Raw genomic sequence first — 14849 nt, 5'->3', positions numbered from 1 at the left:
TTAAATTCAACTTATTTTATGTAAAATTGTCTAAATAAATTAAAAAGTAAACCCTAAATCCTAAATTTTAAATTATAATCATCAAAAAAATATTTAGTTTATAATTTTTTATTTTTTTACACTTGAGTTACTCTTCTAATATATATATATATATATAATAAATTTAATGAAAAAAATATCTATAGATAAACTTTGTACATAAATATTTAATGTTAGTGAAAGAAAATAGATAAAATGGAATAAATATTTTTTCTTAATGAGAAATAGATAGAAGAAATAAAAAAAAGAGAAGAAATTAATGAGAAATAGTTAAATATGATATTAATTATAAGAAACTTAGATGAGTTTATATATATATATATTTTGGTTAGTAGTTATTATAATATATAATTAATTTACTTTAACAAAAAGATATTAAATATTATGCTAAAGGATGATGTAATAAATTTAAACATTTTCCGTACACGTAATTATCATACAATTTATATAAAATTGTATGAATTATATATACTTTATTAATAAAGATGGGCAATATAATCTTTTATTAATTTTTGTTAAAGAGTATTGACGAAACTGAAATGTAAGAAGGTAATAGGGGTATTTTTAAAACACAGAATCTGATCAAAATTTTTACCTAACATTAGAAAGAAATAACAATTTATTCCTGAATATTTTATTAATAAAGATAGATAAAATGAAAATTAAGGTAAAAAAATTGTAATTTACCTTAATATCCATCTATTTTACCAGAATGGCCAAAACAAATTACGATCAAAATGCTGAAGGAAGAGAGTAGCGTTTTGTGTCGGTGGTGGTAGTGTAGGGTACCCAGCAGGGGGCAAAACCCTGTTGGAATCCGCGGGTGTGCTGGAGATGTATGTCATTTAGTTCTTCTGTTCCCACTTGATCTTCTTTATTTTTGGTGAAGCAAACATTATCCATTGCTGGAAGATGAACCAGAAAGCCAAATGCAAGCATTGCCATGGAACTTCTCATATAGCCGCACGCATCCTCATTGACTGGTTTTCTTGTAATGGAAAGCCAACGGGCTTCGTTCTTAAACTCCCTCATCTGCTTTTGGTCCATAAAAAGGGCATGTTATACGCTATAAAGATTGAGAGAAGACTGTATTTGTGCATAATCTTTTCATTATATTTTGTGAAAAGATTATTTTCCTAATTTATGAAAGTTCTGAAATAAAGTGAAAAGATCATGTGAATTCTAAATTCAGACATCTGAAAGAGACTTATTTAATTAGTCCTAGTTTATGAAAGTTGGATGGTAGAGGTAGCAACAGAACCTTGAAATTGAAATTTGATGGCTTTCGATACGAATTTTTGAAAACTCTCTTCTTGCAGAAAATTTGTAACAAGTCTCAATGCAAACATTTGCTTGGCTGAAGGCCGGCATTGATACCAAGCTCTATCAGTAAATTTGTTTCCAGCTGTTCCAAGTTCGTGCCAATAAATGAGCTCCCTTTGGCATTCTATTACCACTTGCATTCTTGTTCGTTGACTGTTCGATTGGTCCTTTTTCTTGCTTCTTCTGCTGTTCCCTTTTTCCACTGGGTTACTGAAACATGAAGGTGCCCATCGTCCCTTTTAGAAAAAGCTTTGGGGAATGACGGCCAATAAAGATAATTAATACGGTTGTGTTCTATCTATCATATGGCAACAATGTTAAAACAAATAAATTACAAAAATATAGCAACAATATTATAAGAATATGGGAATGCCGAGGAAAAACAGTTGCGTTTTGTGTCGGTGGCGACAGTGCAGGGTACCCTACTAGGACAAGACCCTGTTGAAATCTGCGTATGTGCAGTAGTCATATGTCATTTATATTTCTTTGGGGAAGCAAATATTATCACTACTGGAAGCAGAAAGTATAACTTGAATTATAAAAGATGTACCCGGAAAACCAAATGCAAGCATTGGCATGAACTTCTCATATATCCTAATTGACTGGTTCTCCGGAGATTGGAACACCAACAGACTCCTCCTTTAAACTCTCCAATCAGTTCTTCATTCGTAAAAGGGCACGTTTTAGTATTATATGAGACTCTCCATTTTGTTATGATAAGAAAAAGATCAAATTTGTACGTAGTCTTTTCTTTTATGTTTTGCAAAGAGGTTATTTCTACAACTTAACCTGTGACCTTCGGTTAGAAGCTGAAATAGAGGGAAAAGATCATGTGAATGCTGAATCATTGGAAAGGATAGTAGAGGTATTAACTGAACCTTGGAGATTGTTGTGTATTGAGGGAAATTGCAATCTTGACCTATCCTGGCACAGCCACCTCCCGGTGAAATATAGAATTCTTCGTTGGCGTTTTCTTTAGGTCACATGGCAAATAATGATATTTGGTCTGAATTAATAGTCCTACAAGGTGAAATGTCTAATATGTTCTTATATTGATTTTAACAAGAATAAACGAAGAATTAGCACCAGATGTATTCTTGTTCATTGACTACTTAATTGGACCTTTTTTCTTTCTTCCTCTGCTGTTCCTTTTTCTTTTACTTCTATTCTCAGCCTTTTAGAAGACATTTTTCTTTCTTGGTTCACCCCTCTAGTCAATTCCAGGTATTCCATTTGGATATGATGCCTATTACTTCTATTCTTCTATAATCTTTATTTTTATTTTTCGTTGATCTCTTAATTGATTCTCCTCTATTTAAATTTGAGCAATTTGAGCAATCTTCCCTGAGCCAAAGTTGTTGATCTTTCAGATAATTAATAGTTATTGTGTGAGAGTTTAATTTAATTTGGCACGGATTTCTGATCTACTAATTGAATATTTTCCTAAAAATAATTCAGTTTTGACAACATTCAAGCAGAAGTTATACCATTTTCAGAGTGCAAATAGAGAACTCCAAAGGGACAAGATTTAATTACATGGATGATTTCTCAAAAGTAAGTGAAGAACAATGGAGACCAGAATTTCAATCCACAACCGGAACGAAATGTAAATGGAGGAGTTTAGACTGAAACCAGCCAGTAATTTAATTAATCTATTAATGTCAAAAAGTTACAATGTAACAGATATTACATGGGGAGAATTGAATCAACTCATATTTCTAATAGCTAAATTGGCAACAAGAATTAGAGGAATTGAATTGTGATAAGTACAAAAGAACCACTATAAATGACCTAATAATCATAACAAAAAAAGAACAAATAGTTGGTTGTATTTCACCTATTTGGTGGCAAAGCATTCTGCTGGAATCCCCCTCGGAAACTTCTTCCTGTCGGCGCAATAGTCGTATATCATGTAGTTCTTCTGCACCCATTTCAGCCGTTCCTGAGAATTGGTGTCCAACCCCTCTGTGCGCCAATCCTTGCTCTTGAACAAGGAAGAAGAAGACGAATTTGAGCTGCAGAAAGACTTCCCAGAAGACCAAAGACAGGCCTCAGCGCGGAATTTCCTGTAGGAAGCAATGAATGGAGCTTGTTTCCAGTTTGTTTTCACAATGCCACCTCTTGTGGCCCAGAAATCAGCATTCCATATGCTGCCATATAGCCTCATCGGCTGCTTGCTCAGGTATGGAACGCTGATAGATTCCAGGTTCTTGAATTCTCTAATGACCGTGCCATCCACTGACAAGCTGAAATGGAATGAAAACCAGAGATGAGTACTAATGCCAGGAACATGTTCAAGATTGTTTCTGAGGTTGGGGGGAATTACAGAATTCGCTTTGGGGTCCAGAGGATTGAGTAGGTATGGAAATCTGCAGTTGGATCAAACCATAGATAGAATTGCTGTTCTCTTCCACCTCCTCCTTTAGTGTACACATTGGTGTGTAGAATGTAGGGATCCCCACTCAAATTCCCCAAGAATTCAAAGTCAATTTCATCATGAGCTGATCCCTGTGATGATAACTGTAGCACAACATCTCAGAATTGTTAAGAAAGGGTATCAAAAGCTCTATTTCAGTTCAAAAGACAAAAAACAGTTTCATACTTCTAAGCTATCTTTAAAGTTTGGTTGCTGCCAAACAGTTTTGCTGTCAGTGGCAAAAACTCAAAAGGTTTGGACACGTCTTATGCAGAATGCATTCAATCTAGGCTTCTTTTTGTATCCTAAAGCTATTTGGGGACACGCATTTGCTATTGTTGGGATCTTTGAGCAGCCCACTCGTCTTTGTTTTGAACAAGAATTTAACCAGAAACAGCATTCACTAGATCTAGAAACTTACATAAAATGAAGTGTCAGTGCCGGCGGAGTTTCCCGGGACAAGCTTTATCTGCATCTCAAACTTCCCAAACAGATACTCATTCTTGGACTGGAAACTCGAACCTGAGGCTTGATCTAGAGACAACGCCAGAGTCCTGCCATTGTCAAGCAATTTAGCATGGTCTGGTCCCCATGTTATGTGGAAATCTTCAAGGAAGTTGCCCTCACAATCAGCCATTAAAGAAATCAATACAAAAATCCATGCCAGCAGCTTCACTAGAGCAGGTGAATGACTTGGATGAGAAGCCATGGATGAGCAAGCTTTGTGTTTCAGGGGACACAAAATCAGACCCATATATCCATCAAGGCCATGAAATCAAGCTGGAAACAGTTGGCTAGGAAACAGAAATGCTAAAAAGGGTGTCAAAATCTTTGCACCACCCAGGTGAGGAATCAAGCAATTTGGCAATATGTGCAGGTTCCGGAGGGCCACCAGAGCACCTGCTGCTGCTGGGTCGTACAGCTAGCTTTAACAGTTGGAAATTGGTTGCAGAATCCCATCACTTTAATTGACAAGTTTTTGACAGAGGACAGACGCGGGATAGCAGAGTGAATCCGCATATCGTCACGTATTTGGAAGGCGTGCCAAGTTCAGATGACTTCATTGCTTTCACTCTCCCCTCTTATGTGAAATTTAATCAAACAGCTTCCGGGCACCACTTAGGAGCGGGCCAGAATGAATAATGAATGCCAGATTGCAAAAATAAAAACGAATTACAGTGCGAGAAACTGTCACTATTAGCGGATCTGAGAAGGATGTTAAGCGGAGGAATTTGCTTATGTGTCCAAGGCTAGGCCTCAAATCAAATCCCATATATATATATATATATTCTGATTTTCAGCTTCAACCAGTCAAAAAACATGGTCCCTTACCTGAATCATGGGGGGATTGGATTTGCACTGCATGGTTAGTTGTCCATTATTTCTTAACTGCACCTGCATGTTAGATAAATTTATCGAATATGAATATTCAGTTACGCGATTAAAACCAAAATATTTAATTGAACAATAAAGGAATGATGGGCACAAGTCACGAGGGGCATTAAATATTAGAGGGAACATAACATGTTACAGTTGTTAATGTAGATTCTATTTTAAGATGGAAGGAATTATTTGAATTCTTGGGAAGGCCAGGCCACGACGGGCCATACCATTGCTTGCTGTTTGCTATTTGTATTTGGTAATTGGAGCTGCCGTGCCGCTTGCTTGCTTGCCTGGCTGCTTTTTGGATTAATCAATTAATGCCACAGCCTCTTCACGTGACATTCATCCTATACCTATTACCTTGGCAAGACTTGTCCGCAAGGGTAATGGTAATGGTAAATAAAGCTTGATTATCTAAACTGGTTTTCTATTGATGATAATTAAATTAGTTTTTTTTTTTCTTTTTTTGGTCACATATCCAAACTCTTATTGAGATTTCGATAATTATGATCTAAGGGTGCGTTTGATAGGAGTGAAAAATGATGGTAGAATTCATTTTCCATCTAAATTTTTAGAAATTCTATCAAATAATTTTTTAATTCCATGAAATTCGAATTCTATCTTAGTTTAAAAAATGAATTTTTTTTTTGAAATCTAGAAATTAAAATTTTTAAGAATTAAGGTAAAAATTAAAATTTCATAGAATTGAAATTTCAATCTTATTTTTCATCTCTATCAAACCCTAAACAATGTTTAGTATAGTCTTATAACCAAATCCCAATTACTTGATTTACTCACAAACGGTTGGGACCCCACCCCTTTCATAATAAAATAGTATTCATCTAATCTTTCCCTTGTGCTGCATAATCATGAAGCATAGTTATCTTAGCTCTTTGGATCTTGTGAATATGTAAGCGGGCCGCTCCTCAAATTTTAAGGGTTCTCAGCTTCTATTAGACCCTGACTATATTTAAAATTAAAATTAATATGAATAAACAAATTTATTATTTAAAATTCATAATATTTCACTTTAAATTTATTCTTTTTAATATTTTAAGATAAAAAATTAACAATTAAACTATTACAATTAATTTGTTCCAATATATATTTTTCAATAGACACTATCGTCAATGTATTAGTATAGATTCACTAATAAGAGAAGGATCACAAATATTGAAATATATATATAATTAATTAATAATTTAAGGGCTAATAAAAAAAATAAAAGATATATATACCTAATAAGTCACACAACGAGATGACGGGGACGAAAATGAAATTGCTAAAAAGAATGCATAGTTGTGAAATTGGTTAGATTGAAAATCTACGCCTGTGCAGATTGATGACAGATGCCAGTAATAATTGATGGATAAAAAATTGAAAAAGAGAGAAACTGAGAAAAACGATAGAATCGTGGCCACTACTAGCGCATGAAAATAGTTATGATATAATTATACAATGGGGATATTGAGATTAATTAAAAATACTTAAAATAGTTGTGAGAGAATAGATGCCATTGTTAGGTACACGAAAATGAGATTGATTATTAATAAAAGAATGTGGGATATTGAGATTAATTAAAAATTTACAATGGCTTGAAATGGGCATAGCCCTCAAACGTCTCTTCAATTTTTAAATTTATTGTTTTTAATTAATTTTATATTTTTAATTAATTTAAAATCTAAAAATTAAAATAGGCATAGCTCTTAAATGACTTGAAATGGGCATGGGCCCTAGTCCGCTGTCTAGACAGCCTATGCTGTAAGTATTATAACCTTTTTATATTATGAGTTCTTAATAAAGATTTTAAGTGCTGCACATTAACATTAAGATTTTGTTATGCACGTGAACACAAGTTGAAGTTTTGGGGTACAAATATAAATTATTGGAACCGTACGTGTTGGTCGTTTCAGTAGTTGGGGCCGGGGGGCCATTAGTGAAATTGTTGACAATGACTCCCAAAGGTTTGTGACTTACAACTAGTAAATAATTTTATGAATGAATGTCATACAATAATTTTAGTAAAGAATTTCATGATCATGGGACAGCGTTAAGTGAATTGGGGTATGGGTAATGGCTAGTGTTAGTGGGCCCATGAGTGAATGAACCTTCTTGTCCTCCAAGGGATGGAAAATGGGTCAAGTGGCCCATAGGCCGGCCCACCTCATAGTCTAGCTTGGCTCGTTATTGTAGCAAACGGGCGGGGTCGGCCTGCCTAGCAAAATGAGGGTCGTGTCGAGCCAGTAATAAGTGGCCCACGGCTCGGCCTGGCCCACCAAAATAGCCCGTGGGCCAGCCTATCAATCGGCCCGCTAAAATGGCCCAGTCTGTCCCACCAAAAAATAAAAAAAATTTAAAAAATTATATTTATATTTAATAATTATAAACATAATAATTAAAAATTATGTTTCTTGTAAACATAATTTTATTGTAATGTTTGTAAACATAATGTTTATTATGTTTGTAAACATAATTTTAGTGTAATTTTTGTAAATATAATATTTACTGTAAACATCATAATTTTACAAACATCAAAATTATAAGTAAAAATTAATAAACATATTGTAAAAAATATTAGTCACATTTGGAAAAAATAAAAAAATATATTTAAAAAATTATATATAAAAAAATTAAAAATAAATGACTCACAGACCAGCCCAAATAGCCAAGCCCACGGGCCGCCTTGCCTAGCAAGCCCATGGCTCGGCTCGGGCCAGCCCACTTTGACCCATTTATTAAGTATCACAGAGCCGTGCTGAGCCCAAATTTCCATTTCCTTGGCCCGCCCGGCCCATTTCTCTTGTGGGCTAAATTCGATCCAGCCCATCAATTTGGTGGGCTAAGCGAGATGCGGGCCGGGCCGGGCCGGGCCGGCCATTTCCCATCTCTAGTCCTCCAAGGGACAAATTATACTTCACTCACGTACATATATATGTATATGGTCTGGCTAAATCTGGTACAAGTTTTATTTAATGCTCTACTTAATTACTCTGAGTCGATTCTTCCACCCAATTGCGCGTGTGGCGCCTATGCTTTCCTTCTTTTTCTCATAATAATAATATAATTTTAATAACTTTTTTAATAAACATAAAAAGTTATACTAAAAATATTATATTTTAATATCAACACACCACGCCCAAAATCAATCAATCAATCAATCTTATGAGCAACATTGCCTCGGCATGTAAAGAGTTTTGGACCCAACCTAGAGGTTACCATAATCTTTAACACTTGAGTTAATTCTTAAGGTATTTGTGTGTGGGTGCGTGTAAAATTATTTATATATAGAGAGAGAGACTAAAAAGGTAAGTCTATGCTAACTTGCTTGTATTATTATTAATAACTTAGGGATTGTTCACGGACTTCTAAATTTTATTAATTATTTTATGTTTAAATTTGATATACAATCGAACACGAAACCTTGTTTAGAGTGCTCAGGCAGGACTCAGGAGCTTATTTGTATGTATTTTGAATGGAATAGGCGAAGATGTTGGCAGCGTGGGCTAAGCCCATTAGCATTCATTCCCATCCGGCCCAATCACTCTTGAAATAAAAGCAGAGGATCATTTTGCACTAGAGAGATGGTATGTATGTGTTATTCTCATACAAATAAAAGATAGAAGATTTTATTTCCAAGTTCACTAGATGGGGCTTCGCAATTGCAATTTTATTTTTATTTTTTAAAATAATAGAAGCACTAGTATATTGTAAATTCCTTGTTATAAGATTTAGAGTTTAGGGTTTATTATGAAAATTTTAGGTTTATTGGTACTTTCATGTTATAAGTTAAGAACAAAATGTTGTGTTTTTTTTAATAAAATATATATATATATGTTTAAAAAATCATTTATTAGCATAACGTAAAAAAAATAAAGTGTTTACTTTTATAATATTAGGGCTAGGTTGTGTATAGCGTTGGGAATGAGGTAGTGGTGAGGGAAAGGCTAAATCGGTTGTTCTGTTCCCAACCCAAAATCCTAATAATTTTAACCCCATCTCCCACCCCAATAGGTCTTGCGGCAACGTGGGGCACCTAAACCCAATCATAGAAGCTAAAATTATGGGCGGGGGGGGGGAAATCATTTCTTAGCAACACAATTAGTCTAATCAATTTGATCTTCATTGTATCTGAATATTTTTTTATTCTAAAATTTATTACAAGAGATAAATTAAGACAATATTACGTATTATTGTCAAATTTTTAAAAAATATATAAAAATAAATAGCAAACAAGTTGAAACCAATTGAATTAAGGACAAAAGGGGTGTGATTTATTATTTGCGTTGTGTTATCTAACGCGAGCATGCAGAGGATAAATGTGGAGAGGGGGGGGGGGGGGGGGTTGGAGCTCACGTCATTCTTTTGATTTTATATGTAAATTTTATGTTATTTAATATAAATAATATAATAATTTTTAAAAATAAAAATACTAAATATCTGTTCTGTTTAAGTAACCTTTTCAACTTTACCTTGATTAAAACAAAAAATGAGAGAGAGATCTTTGGGGGGTGGGGGTTTTATAAATTACACCAAAGATCACTAAATTTTAGTGTGTTTTTCATTTTGATCACCAAACTTTAATTCTTTTCAATGTAATTACAAAAATTTAAAAGTTTTATAATGTAATCACATATAAGATTTTTCAGCCATTTTATAACTAGATTGGGTGACATGGCATTGATGTAACAAATAATAAAAATATTATGTAATAATATTTTAATATAATATTATTATATATTGACACGTGACATAATATGATTGGTTGTAATTACATAATAATTTTTATTATTTATCACATCAGTTAAAAAATTTTATATGTGATCATATTGTAAAATTTTTTAAACTTTGTAATTATATTATAAAAAATTAAAATTTAATGACTAAATTAAAAGTTACACTAAAATTTAGAAATATTTAGTGTGATTTGCCCCAATTTTGCGAGTTTAGATAATTTAGAAACCCTAAATGTGTATTTAGCCTGTGATCTTACTTTATTTTGGATTTGACTTGTGACAGCCTGACAGGAATCCTGCTCTCGTGACATGTGTAGTTGCAATTTGATTTTCTCTCCGTTTTCAATCGGTAGATGATTATTATATTGAATTCTCGTCTCTCGTGATATGCTACTAGCAATTTGAATAAACCCTACTTTCTATATTACCATTTATTTTTTAGTAAATTGATGACACGCTTATGCATTTTGGGCTTTGGACTTAAATAAATTTTAAATTGCATTCATTTAGAATAAACACGTCACCCTTTAGATTAATAAGGGCGTTAATTAAACTAAAAACGTAAATTAATAGTATATCTATTGTATTTTTGGTGCTAACAATGATGAATTCAATTGATTGGCTGTGTAATTACATGCAGGTAGATTAAATTCAACGCATGCCCAACAAAATCAATCCAATTCAATCGACGGTTACAGTAATTACAGAAGTGGGACAACAAGAACGCAATTAATCAACATATCTGTGGCAAAACCAAATCCCCCCATCAAATGCTTTCTAAATCTTCTTCCCTAATAGAGTTTTTGGCAACGCATTCTGCAGGAACACCTCCGGGATGCTTCTCTGCATCGCTGCAGTAGTTATATATCATGTACTTTTTCTGTACCCATCTGATGCTCTCCTGGATCATCAAATCCGACTCTTTTGCAAGCCAATCATCATCATCATCATCATCATCACCATCATCAAGATCGTCGTCATCAGAACTGCAGGATGATTTGCCAGAAGACCAGATGCAGGCGTCGGCATGGAATCTCCTGTAGGAAGCAGTGAAGGGAGCTTGGGTCCAGTTGGTCTTGACTTGGCCGCCTCTTGTGGCCCAGAACTCTGCGTTCCATATGCTTGCATATACCCTCATCGCCTGCTTGTTCGCATATGGAACTCCAATTCCTTCCAGGTTTCTGAACTCTCGGATCGCTGTTCCGTCCACGGAGAATCTGACGATCCGACACAACCATGTGAATACATCGATCCATCATGAAGTATGTTCTGTTTTTTTTTTTTTTTTCTTTCTTACAAAGAATGCGATACAAATGAAATGATGGGTGACGAGAAATGAGACGAAAAATCAACTCTACCTCTGCATGAACACTAGTTTAGATCGAACTTTTTGTCCATTCTCCTCACCATTTGGGCTCAAGCATTCAAACTGAACCACGTCATTCATTATTTTACTGGTATGTAAGGAAACTTTTATGTAAAATTTTAAACTTTTGTATCATTATTGATGGGCTGGACTGGACATGGCTTTCCTGTATTGGAACACTCATATCGTCTTCAGTAACCTGTACCCTCCTACCATCTTTACGTAAAGAACCAGCTAAACTAATGAATGGTACCAATACTGGTAGGCAGTGATATAAATGATAATATTGAAAAGCTGCCATAATTACTCACTTCAGGCGGTATAAATTTAGCGGTTGGACTTAGACATCAATTTTGCAACCCTCAAATTGTGATTTGAGTTGTGTGGAGCTGTTCTATTGCTTGGATGATTTTATATCCTACAGACACCAATCAAGCAGGTATTAAAGATGGCCAAGATAAGGTGATCTTGAATCCCTTTAATTGAATTGGATCGCGTAAATCACGTACAAGAAATAAGAAAAAAATTATATAAAAAGGGGTGAAGTGCCAATCGGCCACTTGTTAACATAATCCAATGCAATAAATACGAAATTGAGTTTCTTAAATGACTTTATTCCTATCTTATTTTGAATTTGTGAAATTATCTAACATATAACCATCCAAGGGCACGGCATGGCTTTCCTGTATTGTACTCTCCACTCCTCTCTTCTCTCTAGGTAAAGATTACCAATTCTTTTGCTCATTTCTATTTTTTATTCGGCTCATCTATGGTACCAAACCAATTGGCAGGCAATGACATACATGAAAATGTAATAAAATTTTACCTAACCCAGAAAAAAAAGAAAGAAAAAAAAGCTGACAAAGGCCAATTAGTTTCAAATCTATATATGCTGTTTGAGTCATTTTTACAAACATCGTGTGATTTAATTTATTCGGAATAATTATAGGTTATTTTTTAAAACATTTTTGTAAGATAAACGCATTCCTTATCTAATCAAAGGGATTGTTGGGGGGGGGGGGGGGGGGGGGGGGGGGGAAATCACAAGCAAGCACCTAAAATACAAAGACATAAATCATAAAAAAAAAAAAAAGGAAATTTAGCGGCCAGAAGAGGGACTTACACGATGCTCTTCGCCGTCCACAGGACGGAATAGGTGTGAAAATCCGCCGTCGGATCGAACCAGAGGTAGAACTGTTGCTCCCTTCCTCCTCCACCTCGCGTAAAAACATTGGTGTGGAGAACGTAAGGGTCGCCGCTCAAATTCCCCAGGAATTCGAAGTCGATCTCGTCATGCAACGCCCCGTGAGACGATAACTACGCAACAATCACCCGATTAAACCAAATATAATATGCATACAACACAATGCGACGTGAATAGAATGTTTATGCAAAAGAAGAAAGAGATTTCCGCCCGGCGACGTACATAAAACGAAGTGACAGTTCCGGCGGAGTTTCCGGGCACGAGCTTGAGCTGAACGTCGAACTTTCCGAACAGAAACTCGTTCCTGGACTGGATGCTGGAGCCGGAGGCTTGGTCGAGCGAGAGGGTGATGCTCTGGCCGTTGTCAAGAATTCTGGCGCGGCCATCGCCCCACGTTACATCGAAATCTCCGTGGAAGCTGGCGGCGGCTGAAGAGAAGAAGAGAGCCAAAGCGAGAAGCATCAATGGCGGAGAAGACATGGATGGCTGGTCCGTGCAAGTGGGTAACAACCAGGGGGGTGGGGTGTGGAAGAAGGGGAGATGGGTTAGAGAGAGAGAGGCACGGATAACGAGGGAGGGATTCCAAGGGGGGTTTTGAGTTGGGTGTGAACAGGAGCGATTGGATTGAATATTGGGTTTTTAGAGTTTATTTGGACCCGGACACGGTTATTGACCTGCCTTTGAGACACGCCAATACCCAGAGCGTAACAAAAACGGAAGCTTGACCTCAAAATTGGAAAAAGTTTCAGACCCCAGTCGTCGGGTCGGATAATTGGGGAATTCGTGGATTTTTTTGGTTAAATAAATTTAAGTGATATATTTAATAAATATTATGTATTAAAAATTAAAAATGATTAAGATTTAACTTTGGGTTTCAAAACTCAAATCAAATTTCCTCAGTTAAGGTTTAATAAATTTTAATATTTAATAATTAAGTAAATAACAGCAAAGGGAGGAGGGAGGGGGATGGGGTTTCAGTTTCATTTTTGCGTGCGGCGCGAGATTCTCCAATCACGCCGTCAATTAAGCAGTGAGGGAGCCATCATTTTGTTTTCTAGTCCCAAATCAAAATATGTGGGCATGGGAATGGGTGTATCAACTGAGGATTGGATCGCTGTGCCTTTGGTATTACTTTAAAAGATTATCAGAGTAGTATTTTGTCCAATTATTTTTGCTTCTTATCTGGCAATGTAATTAATTGGTTATTTTTGGATCGACTGGGGATGTGTGATGCCTATTGAAGCGTTTGTAATCACAAATACAAGCTGTCATATTATTTGTTTATTTTATGGTTCAGGACGACGGTATGTGATGGTTATAATTAAGTGATAGAGGTTATCGTGTTCAAGGCAGGCCGATTTAAAAATTGCTGTAATCTTCGACCAGGGTTATTTTGGTGATTTTTTAATAATATAAATAAATATTAAAAATTATTTAAAAATTATTTTCTTTATTTTTTTGAGATACAAAATTATTAATTAAATTTTTGTATTCAAATTTTAAAAATAATTTTTTTAATTGATAATATAAACAAAAAAAAAAAATCTGAAAACACAAGATTTGAATAAGTAAAAGATTTGGAGAGTTTATAATCAAATCTTACAAATTAAAAAATTATCAATTTACTTTTTCATTTTTTTTAATACCTAGATCAGCCCAAATTCTCTAGATGAAATTTTTATCATTCAAATAATAGTTTTATGAAATTATCTTCCTAAAATAACACTACTTCTTGCTTCTTCTTTTTTTTTTTTTTTGTGTTACTAATATATTCTTCACTATTTATTGTCTAACATTGAAAAATAATCCATAAATTTAGGGAGTTGGAGCCCTCATTATCTAAATAATGCATTACTATTTATTATCTAATATTAAAAAATTATCCATAGACTTTGAGAGTTGGGAACGCTCCTTATCTAAATGATATCTCATTATTTATTGTCTAGTATTAAAAAATAATTTATGAACTTGCAGAGTTGGGAGGTTTTTTCATTCAAGTAGAATAACAAAATAAATAGACATGAATTTAAACAAAAAATTATCATGAAATAGAATTAATAATCTTATATTTTAAAAAATAAAAAAAGTAAAATTTAAATAATTAGCAAATTCATAATAACATAATTTAGTTTTGACAGGTAATAACGAGCCTTACTTATTATTATTTCTTATATAAGCATATTGTATAGAGATTTTAGATAGTTCAAATTTTAGTGAGTTATTTATGAGATTTTAATTAGTTTGTTGGTGTGTTAAATATGGAATCTGAGTCGTAACTTGACTTAATTAGAATAATCACTAATAATAATCATCTCTAATCACTTTGACAAAATCATAATAAACTAGATCCCTTAGATTAAAATGAAATTTTCAACAATTTGAGAT

At 34.3% G+C, this 14849-nt stretch overlaps 2 protein-coding genes across 2 annotated transcripts; both read right to left on the bottom strand.

Moving 5' to 3' along the window:
- Positions 1-2875: 2875 nt before the first annotated feature.
- LOC127806892 (xyloglucan endotransglucosylase/hydrolase protein 22-like) lies at positions 2876-5438 on the bottom strand. The gene is made up of 4 exons (XM_052344463.1): positions 5389-5438; positions 4200-5173; positions 3689-3882; positions 2876-3608 (listed from the first exon to the last, which is right to left on the bottom strand). The coding sequence occupies exons 2-4, from the start codon at positions 4530-4532 to the stop codon at positions 3200-3202; spliced, it is 936 nt and encodes a 311-aa protein (XP_052200423.1). The 5' UTR covers positions 4533-5173; positions 5389-5438; the 3' UTR covers positions 2876-3199.
- A 5004-nt stretch (positions 5439-10442) lies between these two features.
- On the bottom strand, positions 10443-13095 carry LOC127806891 (xyloglucan endotransglucosylase protein 7-like). Its single transcript, XM_052344461.1, has 3 exons — positions 12687-13095; positions 12384-12577; positions 10443-11111 (listed from the first exon to the last, which is right to left on the bottom strand). The coding sequence occupies exons 1-3, from the start codon at positions 12942-12944 to the stop codon at positions 10661-10663; spliced, it is 903 nt and encodes a 300-aa protein (XP_052200421.1). The 5' UTR covers positions 12945-13095; the 3' UTR covers positions 10443-10660.
- Between the last annotated feature and the right edge of the window lie 1754 nt (positions 13096-14849).

This window comes from Diospyros lotus, chromosome 7 (genome assembly GCF_014633365.1).
Source record: "Diospyros lotus cultivar Yz01 chromosome 7, ASM1463336v1, whole genome shotgun sequence".
Taxonomy (NCBI): domain Eukaryota; kingdom Viridiplantae; phylum Streptophyta; class Magnoliopsida; order Ericales; family Ebenaceae; genus Diospyros; species Diospyros lotus.
The sequence above is the reverse complement of the archived record's forward strand: the minus strand, read 5'-3'. Positions and strand labels throughout refer to the sequence as shown.